The sequence below is a fragment of the Benincasa hispida genome, chromosome 5 (genome assembly GCF_027475165.1).
Source record: "Benincasa hispida cultivar pf3 chromosome 5, pf3_genome.v1.1, whole genome shotgun sequence".
Taxonomy (NCBI): Eukaryota; Viridiplantae; Streptophyta; class Magnoliopsida; order Cucurbitales; family Cucurbitaceae; genus Benincasa; species Benincasa hispida.
The window spans coordinates 36,314,102-36,325,223 of NC_143482.1; the positions used below are offsets into that span (position 1 = coordinate 36,314,102).

Here is an 11,122-nt window from a genome sequence, read left to right on the forward strand (position 1 = left end):
TCATAGTTGATCACCAAAATGTGGCAGTAGTTATCATCTGAGGTGATTGCGAAGGTAATCATTAAAGTTTGTCATTAGAGTATGATGATAGCAATGGTAATGGGTGGAATCAATTGAAAAACATTAGAGGAAGGATGAGTTGGTTAAAAATTTTAAATAACCAACGTAACTAAAAGCATATCGTTGATAAACTAGACACTTCTAAAGTAATTTTGAATACAAATAATTTTAATAATTTCAAAATAACGAATGACATCGAGAGAAAATTTTTTATAACATTCCATAAACATTATAATCTCTTCTACAAAATGGAGAATAGTTACCTTTCTCTATTCAAATAAACAATTCTTTTGAAATTAAAATTAAATTACATGAAACAGATAAGTGATTAATCACCACATTGCATTTAAATAAACGAAACACATGAAAACAACCAGATAGTATTTCTTTATTATTTATTGTTTTAAAAATTATTCCAACAAAAACCTGTTTCTAACTCCTAAAGAAAAGTAAAAATAAAATCTAATAAAGTCCACTGGAAAAAAAAATGAACGACAAATGAATTGAAGAGGTAAAGCCATCAAACAACTCAAGACCAATATCATTTTCCATCCATCAGCAGCATGCCTTTCTTATTTCTTTTTTTCCCAGTAAGTTTGTCTACAAACAGGTAAAATTATGGGCAAAGATTACAAACAAAAGGGAAGTGAGCTTACTTTTCACATTGGATTATAAATTATTCAACAAGTTTAACTTACATAATGACTTCTTTTCTAAACTTTCCAATTGACTATACTTCAAGAAGCCTTCTTGTGTAACAAAGGATCAGAAATGACCTGAGGCTCAAAGTCAGGTTTTAGATACCGAGCAAGTATTTCGGCATACACCTCGTACCGAGCAGTCATTCGGAATCCCCATTTATCTTTCAGCTGCCTACACAAGTTAAGATCCATGTCGGAGATTAATAAACCATCCCGGTAACGGGAGAGTGAGGGAGTGCAAGATGCATCTGGTGCAGAGAAATGGCTGGACCCGTAGAAGTGACCAAAATCTGTATGTTGTGGTTTCCCATCGCCTGAAGTGAATGGGTTTGGGAAAATCTCAGTCCCAACACGATTGATCGATCCGACAAAATAACTATTTGCTATTGCCGCATTTCGAGCCTGCAAACATGGAAGATGTCGATCCAAATCTTAAATGGCTGCAGTGCAGATAAAGTATATGAGTTTTCTAGAGAAGTTGGTACTACTAGTGTGTATAGTAACAGGCTGGTCAAACAAGAATCACGGTGGGGATTAGTTCTGTAATTTGCAACACCAACATTTATCTCCTTAGAACTCAAGGACATAGTTGCACAACTTATAAAACAAATCTGTGAAAAAGTCGAACATTGTGATTTGGACTAACCTCAATAGGCCACATTGGTTCACTGAGTTCACCAACAGTTGCAGAAGGGTTGAAAACGATCTCGGCACCATTTAAGCCAAAAGCTAACCAGTTTAAAGGGTGGTGCCTCCCGTAACATATATTTATTCCAATCTTCCCGTAGGCTGTCTCGAACACAGGATGCCCGGTGTTCCCTTCCATGTAATATGTGCTCTCGTTAAAGTCGCCAACTCTTGGTATATGGTTCTACAAAATGCCATTAACCAAAATAGTTTCGACAGCCGAGAAAGTGTGATATGAAAACTAACTCCATAAATAACACTTACCTTGCGATGCTTGCCAATTATGTTTCCATGATTACCAATAACAACAGCAGTATTCCATAGAGTATCCCCATGACTAACATCTCTCTCGAGAATGGAACTTACAATGACCATGTTGTATTTTAATGCAAGATCCTGAAGAAACCGTGTTGATTCCCCATCGATTGGCTCTGCAAATTCACACCACCGCTTTTCACGGGTACAAAAAGCAAATGGCATCATCCATGCTTCCTACATATATGTCTATGGATATAAAACCCCCCAAAAGGAAATATAAGTATAAATACACAGATAGAAAGCTAGCCAGGTAACCTACTTGCAAGCATAATATGTTGACTCCAGAAGCACCTGCTGCATCAATAATTGGCTTTACTTTCTCAAGAATAGCCCTGTTTTGGTCTAAAAAGGGGGCAGTTGTTGGAAGAGCAATTGAATTTTGAATAAGACCCACTCGTACTATTCGAGGTTCTCTCACTGATTCCTTATCAGCATGAAAGCGGAAAGCCTGAAATGATTCGAAAAAACATTAGATATAAACATCAATAAAATGCCAAAGAATTTGAAAGGAAAATTAAATCCCGCAAGAGCCATTCATCACATAATCGTTGCATGGTGAATATAATGTTTCTATGACAGATTTTTAGAACTCAAGGCCAAAGTTGTACAACCTATAGAACAAATCCTGTTCAAGTAAGGTTGTAATGTTTCAATGACATAGATTAGAATAGAAGTTTGTAGGTCACAATAATTTTTTGCAGAGAGGAGACTTTTTTTCTGTAAAATTTGCAGAGTTGAGGCTTTCAAATGCCATATAAATTCAATTGTATCCTAATATTACAGGCATCATCTCCCCATTGTTGGATAATTAATGTGTTAGAATGACCATAAGGGGCTCTGACTTACTACCATATATCTGAATTATTTTTATCTTTCCTTTTTTTGTTTTCGTAAAAGAGAGGGCAAGAAAGCAATGAATGTGAATTATAAAAGACTAAACCCGCACTGATCTCTGATTTCTCTAGGATAAATATGAATAAAAATTATGTAAAAACTACATCAGCTAAGGACCTCTTTATTTTCCTTTATTCATCCCCATTCCATTACTTCTTCAATGTGCTTCACAAAAACCAAATTATAAATTCATTACTTTCGGTGTAATTCAACATGTTAAAGTAGTGATATAAGATTAAAGGTTACGTAACCCATCAACTTAAATTTTTGAAATTTAATTCAATGGTGATTTATTTTATTTTGATAAGAACACCAGCTTTTATTGAGAAAAATGAAAGAATTTTAAATGATTTTAAATTTTGAATTCAGTGGTCATTTAAAATGGTACTTGAGTAAGAGAACCTACGTTCAAACTTCCATAATGTCATTTTCTCTCTAATTAATATTGGTATGCACTTGTTGAAGTTTCCAACAAAATTTCTTGCCCATAAATGAAGGGAAAGGTTCAAGTACTGATATAATATTAAATTTAGCATAACTCATCAAGTTAAGATTTTACAATAATGGATTACCAACATTTGACTACATCATGACCAAACAATAAAAATAAAAGACAGAGATCGCTAACTGCTTCCGGTAAAACAGAGCTCTGGAACCCAATCAAATTCTTACTAAAGGAGACACAATTACTAATATGGTTTCTGCATTGTAAATAACATGTGATCAAAGTTAACAAATAAACTTAAGAAGAGACTCCTACCAGTGATTACCTGGAGGTCAAAATCGTGCTCTAGAGAAAGACTATTTACAGGCTCTGCAAGAGAAATAGTTTGAAGCGGCTTTCCACAGTTAAGCCCTAATAGCAACCGGCTAACTTCCTGGGATTAGCAACACAATGTTGAAGTTCATCAAATATTTCCAAAGGTCAAAGCAAACAAATAAAGTACTAGAAGCATGCTAACAGAACAAAAATCTAAATTTAAGTTAACAAATAAACTTAAGAAAATTGTATGAATAAAAAACAATTGTACTTGTTATGCTATGAAATAGTATAATAATTGAAACAAAGATAAAAAAAAAGCTATAGCATGACACATTGGTCAAATAAAAGTCATAGTTAACAAGTACACACCATGATTTTTATTTGTTTTTCAGTTACTTCGTACGCAGGTCTAACAATCTTAGCACTCTATCACATCGTTGACCAATAATTCTTCATGGCCCCATTTAATAATGATTTTGTTAATGGTTTTTCTATTCCTTAAAAACCGAAGCTTATGAAAACTATTTATACCCGTGATCAGTTTGTTTAATTTTTCAACTTTTGAAATCTTAGTCAAATTCTAAAAACAGAGCATATTTTCAGAAAGTACTTTTTCTTTTTGTAGTTTCCAAATTTTGGCTTGGAAGTAAACTAGAAGATAAATAAAAGATGTCAGTAAATAAGTACGAAATTAAATAACCAAAAAAATAAACAGAAATGTCTGTTTGAATTTAATCCGTTAACATCGAAACCAATAGATCGTGTACAAAATTTGGTGCAGAATAGCTAGTCCAGTAGCTGCAAAGGAAAAACACTCGGGCACTGCTGATCATATACGACTACAATTAGTACGTTTCAACAAAACAAGGGCTCCTCAGAAAGAAAAAAAACACACCAATCTCCAACCAAAAACAAAGTAATTACATTAACCACTAAATTTCGGAATCGAAACGTTTAAGCGGCTGATCAAACCTAATAAATCAAAAAACTGGGCCATCTCTCACAAAAAGTAGGAAAAGATTCTCAGATTCACAGAATCTAATCCACCGCCCAACAGTACGGAATCAAACAGAACTCAAAGAAATGAGCAAAAATAATCGATATCCACAAACAGATCATCAACAATTTTTCGATAATCGCTTCATAGAGAAATTCGATTAAAAAAGAGAGAGAAAAAGCGACCTGAAATATCTGAGGCTTGAGATTTGCAGCAAGGAGTCGATGAAGAGAATCGTAACCACAGACGGAGCCATTGTTAATGGCGTCTTTTCCATCGTTGAGCTCTCCATCTGTAGCGTGAGTGTTTGGGGTCTTCTCCATTGTTGTCTCTTCTCCGATCTTGTTGAATTGGAGAAAGATAAAGAGGCGTGATTAAATCCAATATACAACTCGATAATGATTGATTATATGATTTGTCCTTTCTCAGATAAATTAAAGTAAGGCTAATATGCGATTAAGCTGTATCGCTATCACCATACGACACCTCAGATTGCATGTGTGCTGTGCCTGAATTATTGAAAATTCTTCTTCTACGTCCGAGAACACTTATCTTTATTAACCATTTTTTTAAAATTTTTTAAAATTAAGTATATGAATACTATTTCTATTTTTAAATCTATTCATTTGTTATCTATTAATCACTCCTAATTTAAAAAATAAGTCAAATTTTGAGAATTAGAAAAAATACGCTCTCAAAAGTTATTTTTATTTTTCGAATTTGACTAATAATTCAATCATTATATTAAGAAAGGTGGATGAAATAAGCTTAATTTTCAAAATTAAAAATAAAATGGTTATCAAACGAGACCTAAATTATCTAATCATAATTTGTATCTATCAAATGTTTTTATTTTCACTACAATAGTTTGGGCCTTTCCTGACGATGGAAACTGTAGGCAAAAGTCCAGAAAACTACCAGCCAAAATTTTCCCGCAGTCCTTCAGTCGTCGAGACAACTTCGTTGGCAGAACCTTTCCCGACTCATAAAAGTCGTGTCATAGGGAAAAAAAGTTATCTCGACGGATGGAAGATGGGGTTTTTTTGCCGACCCTAAGACAACCGTCAAGATAAGCCTTATCCTGACGATTGTAATTTATAAGGATTAGTTGGGAGATAAACATTATCCTGACGGCGCGAAGACACTATCGGCCTAAACAAATATCTCCCGATGGTGACCCGACAGTTGTAATTTATAAGGACCGTCGAGATATTTGTTTAAGCCGACAGTGTCTTCGTGCTGTCGGGATAATTTTTATCTCTCTACGGTCCTTATAAATTATGACCGTCGAGATAAGGTAGCTTATCCCGATGGCTCATTTTCGCCATCTGGATATAATGGCTATCCCGATGATGCTTCTGTGGGCAAGAGTTACCCATGGACCACATAGATCTGAATGTATAAGTTTGAGAGGCTCTTTGGCACGAAGACCTTTTACAGAAAAAGATCTTTTTGTCATTTTTTCCTCAAGACATGATTCACATGGAGATTAAGAACTATCTTCTAACTTACTTAGATGACCATTTTTAACCAATCTCTCAATCCTATTGAGATTAATGTGACCAAGTATGAGGTGCTAATATAGGTGTTAGGAGAAATTTTCTGTCTTTTATTTTGAGTCTTAGCCATTTTAAACATCTCTATATTTAGAATGACCTCTGCTTCAGTTGGTTTTAATATGTACAAGTTATTTTCGAGTCTTGCAGAACAAATACGAACACCTCTTGAAAAAATAAACACTTCATTAGATTCAAAAAATATTATGTACATATTTTCTAGCCGACAGGAAATAGAGATTAAGTTTCTTTTCATCTTAGGTACATAATATACATTTTTAAGTAAGATGAAAAATTCTCTAAAAAATAACTTGACATCTCCCACTGCATGAGCCGAAATGACTTCTCCCGTTCCCACCTTGAAAGTCATTTCTTGTTCATAATTCAGAATCAATAAGCACTTAAATTACACTTAATTTGAGTTTTAAATATGCTACTCATGAGATTTTCATAAGAGGGTTGGAACAAGACAATATCTTTGTAGTTCTTTTCACGATTTCAATAGAATCTCCACAAGTTTGAGATGGATTCTTCAAATATACCACCAACAAGATTTTCTCCACCATGCTCAAGAAGAAATGTGTGGTGGAAACACTCTAAACAAGCTGAATTGAAGATGAACTTGAGAGAGGGTGTTAGGGTTTTTAGTTTTTGCAGCAACTTGGATAAAAATATTAGAGATCTCCCTAAATTTCATACACGAAGCTTCATTATATAGACTCATTTCGTGCATTAGAACATGGCTGCATGTAGGGCAACTTCTACTTGGTATTGATTGAAGAACTTATGTGGAATTTGGTGATAAAACACCATAAGAGATGTTAGTGGATTTTTCCAATTTTTGGGAAAAATCCACTAACTCAACTCAATTTCAATGAAATTGATTTTTCTTTTTAAATAAAATTATTTTATTTAAATTTTAGTTTTATAATATTTAATTCAAAATTAATTTAAATAAAACTAATTTAATTAATTTAATATCTTAATATTAAATTAATAAAATATCAATTCCACCAATATGATTCAAATTCATATAATCAATAATTCCACTATTTGAATTCTCAATAATTCTCCTCATCATTATAGATCCTGGATAACCCAATCGGTCATGCCAAATTGTAAATATGTATAGATTCATGAACTTCAGGTTTATTGTTGCATATGTTTCAATTACTCGTATATGAGTATAATATAATCTAGAAGATAAAGTAGACAACTCTTCCAATATACGTTTTTTATTTGAGACAGTGGATATGATATATTGATATTCCACATTATTCTTACTAACGGTCTCAACATGATAACCATTGCAACGTATATCATTAAAACTTAGAAAATTTCTCTCTGATTGACTAGATAACAATGCATTGTCAATTGTAAATTTTGTTCCTCCAAAACCTTTGACCAAGTTTGCAGAACCTGATATTGTATTTACTTTTGCTTTCAGTATTGTCAATTTGAAAAAGCATTTTTTATTTGTAAGTATTGTGTGTGTAGTTGCACTGTCTGTCAGACATAGATCTTCTTTGCTCATTTTTTAAATACCCAACATATGAAAATGATCCATGTTTCTTCATTAAAATAAAATAATTACAATAAGAAAAACAACAATTAAAATCTACAAAAGTTACTAAAAAAAAATGAAGATAGATAGAAGAAAACAATAACATTAAGTCGAAATATTATCAAAATCAAAAGAAATACTTGATGTTCCATCAACTGCACCAATCTTCTCTTTAGGAGATTTAAAGAAATCCGCCAAATTCAAATTTGTCTTGTGGAATGGGTCAAATATGTCATTATCCTAGTATACAAAATTTGCTTCCACATTTTTCTCTTTTTCCTTCAGAAAGGCTTGATAGAGGTTAACTAAGTGTTTCTTCCTCTGCCACAGTCACGACCTTGACTGTGACCGCGACCTCGACTGTGACCACGACCTTGACCACAACCTTGACCATGATTATTATTAAAATTCACAGCATTCACTTCAGGGAATGGTGTCGTTCCGGTTGATCAAGATTTATGAATTTTCATCAATAACTCGTTATTTTGTTCAACCATGAGAAGACATGAAATTAATTCAGAATACTGTTTAAAATATTTCTCTCGATATTGCTGTTGTAGGAGCATATTCGAGACATGAAATGTAGAAAATGTTTTTCTAACATATCGACATCAATAATTTTCTCTCCGCATAATAATAATTTCGAACTGATTTTAAATAATGCAGAGTTATTATCACTTACTGATTTGAAATCTTGTAGACTCAAGTGCATCAACTCAAAATGAACTTTAGGAAGAATAACGGTTTTTTGATGATCATACCTCTCTTTTAAATTTTTCTACAAGATACAAAGATCTTTTATTGTAAGATACTTCATTTTCAATTTCTCGTGGAGATGATGACAAAGGAAAATCATAGCTTTTGCTTTGTCCTGACTGGATATCGTATTTCTTCTAGTCTCCCCAAGATTCATAGCATCCAAGTGGATTTCGGCATCAAGTACCCATGAAAAATAATTATTTTCGTTAATATTAAGAGCGACAAATTCTAATTTTGTGAGTTTTTTATGGAAGCACTATCATAAAATATTGTAGTTATGTTAGAAATTCAATAGATATTGAATATGCAAAATAACATTAAATTTATTAATTATATCGAAAAGGGAAAAATCGACATACCTTTAGAACCTACCTTTAGCGGGAAAAACGACGGGAGCTCGTGTTGATAACATATTGTGAATTTGAGGAGCAAAACGGGAACACAGATATAGAGAAAATATAATATAATAATATATTTATATAATAATATTAAATATATAAAATATAATATAACATAAAATAACTAAAATTATAAAATTCGATAATATGAAAATAGTAGAATTTTGAAGTAGAATTCTCATCGATGTATGCGTGATTTTAAGATCCATAAAATAACACTATTTATAGGCAAAATGACAAGTACGATGTGAACTTACATGGACAACATGAAGGTGACACATGGCTTTTGGGACACTAAGCAATGAACATCTATTTATTATTATAATATTCATAATAAATTGAAGTTTAATTTAGTTCTTTTAATGATGGTTATATGTTTCTTAAATTTACTAAAACATTTTACTGATATTAATATGTTGAATATCCCATTTTTTTCCTTCGTTCGAACTTCTCACTCACGTTGTGGTTAAACTCAAAAGCAGAAAAATAATAAATCTTGGGAAATTGCATCAGGTAGCTTTTTTTTACCTATACCTTAGCATCCATATCATGCTTTTTTCTTTTTAATTGCAAATATGGTAAAAGTATATAAAAGAATATAAAGCAATATTCAGATTGCTTTTTTTAAGGGACTTTTTTTCCTTTATTCCAAAGTTACCCTCACACAAATCTTAATCGTATGATATTTTCTCCTCCCACGTTTTCCTTTCTTCTTCATGATTGAACTTTCTGCAACGACCCATTAAAAATTGCAGTTCCCTTTTTCAGATGTCACATTCAACTTTCTCTCGTGTTTTCAAATTTCTCCGCCGTTCTGTGAAGGTTTTTTCCAAAATCAGAAATTCGAATTTGTGGATGATTTCTACACCTAAAAATTACACTCAATTGGTTTCGTTTACAATTTGATTTCAAATTTCTGAGGTTTGTTTTCGAATTTCTTAGGTTTATATTACGTTTTGATTTCGACTCTCAGAGTTTTGATTTCTAATTACTCAACCGATCTGTAGAGATTTTTTTTTCAAACAAACTTGAGAAATTCGAATTTGTGGATGATATGTTTTCGAAACAAACGTGAGATATTCAAATTTGTGTATGTTTGTTGCCGAATTTCTCAGTAACTCAAATTTGTAGATTCTTTATTCTCTTATTTTTATCTATATCGATCACTATTCTATTAGTTGCTATTCTTTTTTGTGGAATTCTCAAGTTCGTTCGATAAACTCTAACCTTAATTTGATTAATTCTTAGTCATTTTTGTTTTATAAGTCCGTTTTAGTTTTTTTAAATAGTTTTTTATGATTTCTTGAAACATCGGAAATTTATTCTGTCTTCTTTGTTTGTGATGTTTTTTTTCACAAACAGAGAAAGAATAATACTATATCTTACTCTATGATTGTCATATGATTGTCATATGATTTCTATCTGTGATACATAGTTTATGTTATTTATCTGATTGGTATCTCATTTGCATCTGATTTCTATCTTATTTCTATTTTCTAGTTAGTAGTTAGTGATTTCTATTTGGTTGTCATGTGATGACTATATTTTATATTATTTACTAATATATAAACGTAAGTTATATCATTATGTTCGTTATTTGATTTCTATTTGGTTTCCATGTGATTACTTTCTGATGGCAATCAAATAATACAATGAGATGATATCTTATTTCTCTCATATTACCATTTTGAGATATATCTTATTTTATTTATTTTTTATATTTTTGCAGCATTTTATAGTTATGGCTAAACTTTCAATAGTCGTTTTCCATAGTTGTCAATGGGATGATCGACAATGTTATGTAGGTTACAAAACTATTGGTGTTTTAGTTGAAAAAACGATTCTTTTTTAGGCTTTTGTTAATTTCATATGGAAGAAACTTCAATTTCATTCATCTATTGAACTTTCAGTTTTATTGAATTTAGGTAGTATTGGAGTTTAACATGTTGTTAAGATTCTTGAAGATAAAGATGTATGTTAGTTTTTTTTACTGTGGTTAAGGATGAATTTACAAAATATCTTTTAGTTGCTCATGTTGTTAATACACTTTTAAAGGTTCCAGTTGTTTCTCCTTCTTTTGTAATTGAGGTTGATTTTGATGGTGAAATAGAAGTTTTTAGAGATCTTCATATTAACAATTATTGTCTTTGAAGAAGAAAGACTTGTTTGCTAGTAAGGAAATTTTGTTGAAGTCATCTCACTTTCATAATTGTAAAGAATAATTTTGAGTTTAGAACTTTGAGGTCAAATTCAAAATCTATTGAGTTGGAATGTACTCAAGATGGTTGCCAGGGATTTGTTAGAGCATCACGTTATAAAAGTAGTAAATTGTGGATGATTCAAAAGTATATTAGTGAACATAATTGCTTTTTGCTGGTTCGTGCTTCTCACAGGCAGACATCTTCACAATTTATTAGTCATTGTA

The 11,122-nt window shown here is 31.8% G+C and overlaps 1 protein-coding gene across 1 annotated transcript; it reads right to left on the reverse strand.

The window, feature by feature from the left end:
* Nucleotides 1-604: 604 nt before the first annotated feature.
* Nucleotides 605-4,947, reverse strand: BETA-UP (beta-ureidopropionase). The gene is made up of 6 exons (XM_039033138.2): nt 4,606-4,947; nt 3,431-3,538; nt 2,026-2,214; nt 1,713-1,940; nt 1,408-1,632; nt 605-1,163 (listed from the first exon to the last, which is right to left on the reverse strand). Exons 1-6 carry the CDS (start codon nt 4,741-4,743, stop codon nt 798-800), a joined length of 1,254 nt encoding a protein of 417 aa, XP_038889066.1. The 5' UTR covers nt 4,744-4,947; the 3' UTR covers nt 605-797.
* Nucleotides 4,948-11,122: the final 6,175 nt, after the last annotated feature.

Coding starts and splice junctions, on each gene's coding strand:
- BETA-UP (XM_039033138.2), bottom strand. CDS start 4,743: ATGGAGAAGACCCCAAACACTCACGCTACAGATGGAGAGCTCAACGAT. Junction 1,633..1,712: donor TAATTGGCAAGCATCGCAAG/GTAAGTGTTATT, acceptor GGCATTTTGTAG/AACCATATACCAAGAGTTGG. Junction 1,164..1,407: donor AACCAATGTGGCCTATTGAG/GTTAGTCCAAAT, acceptor CCATGTTTGCAG/GCTCGAAATGCGGCAATAGC.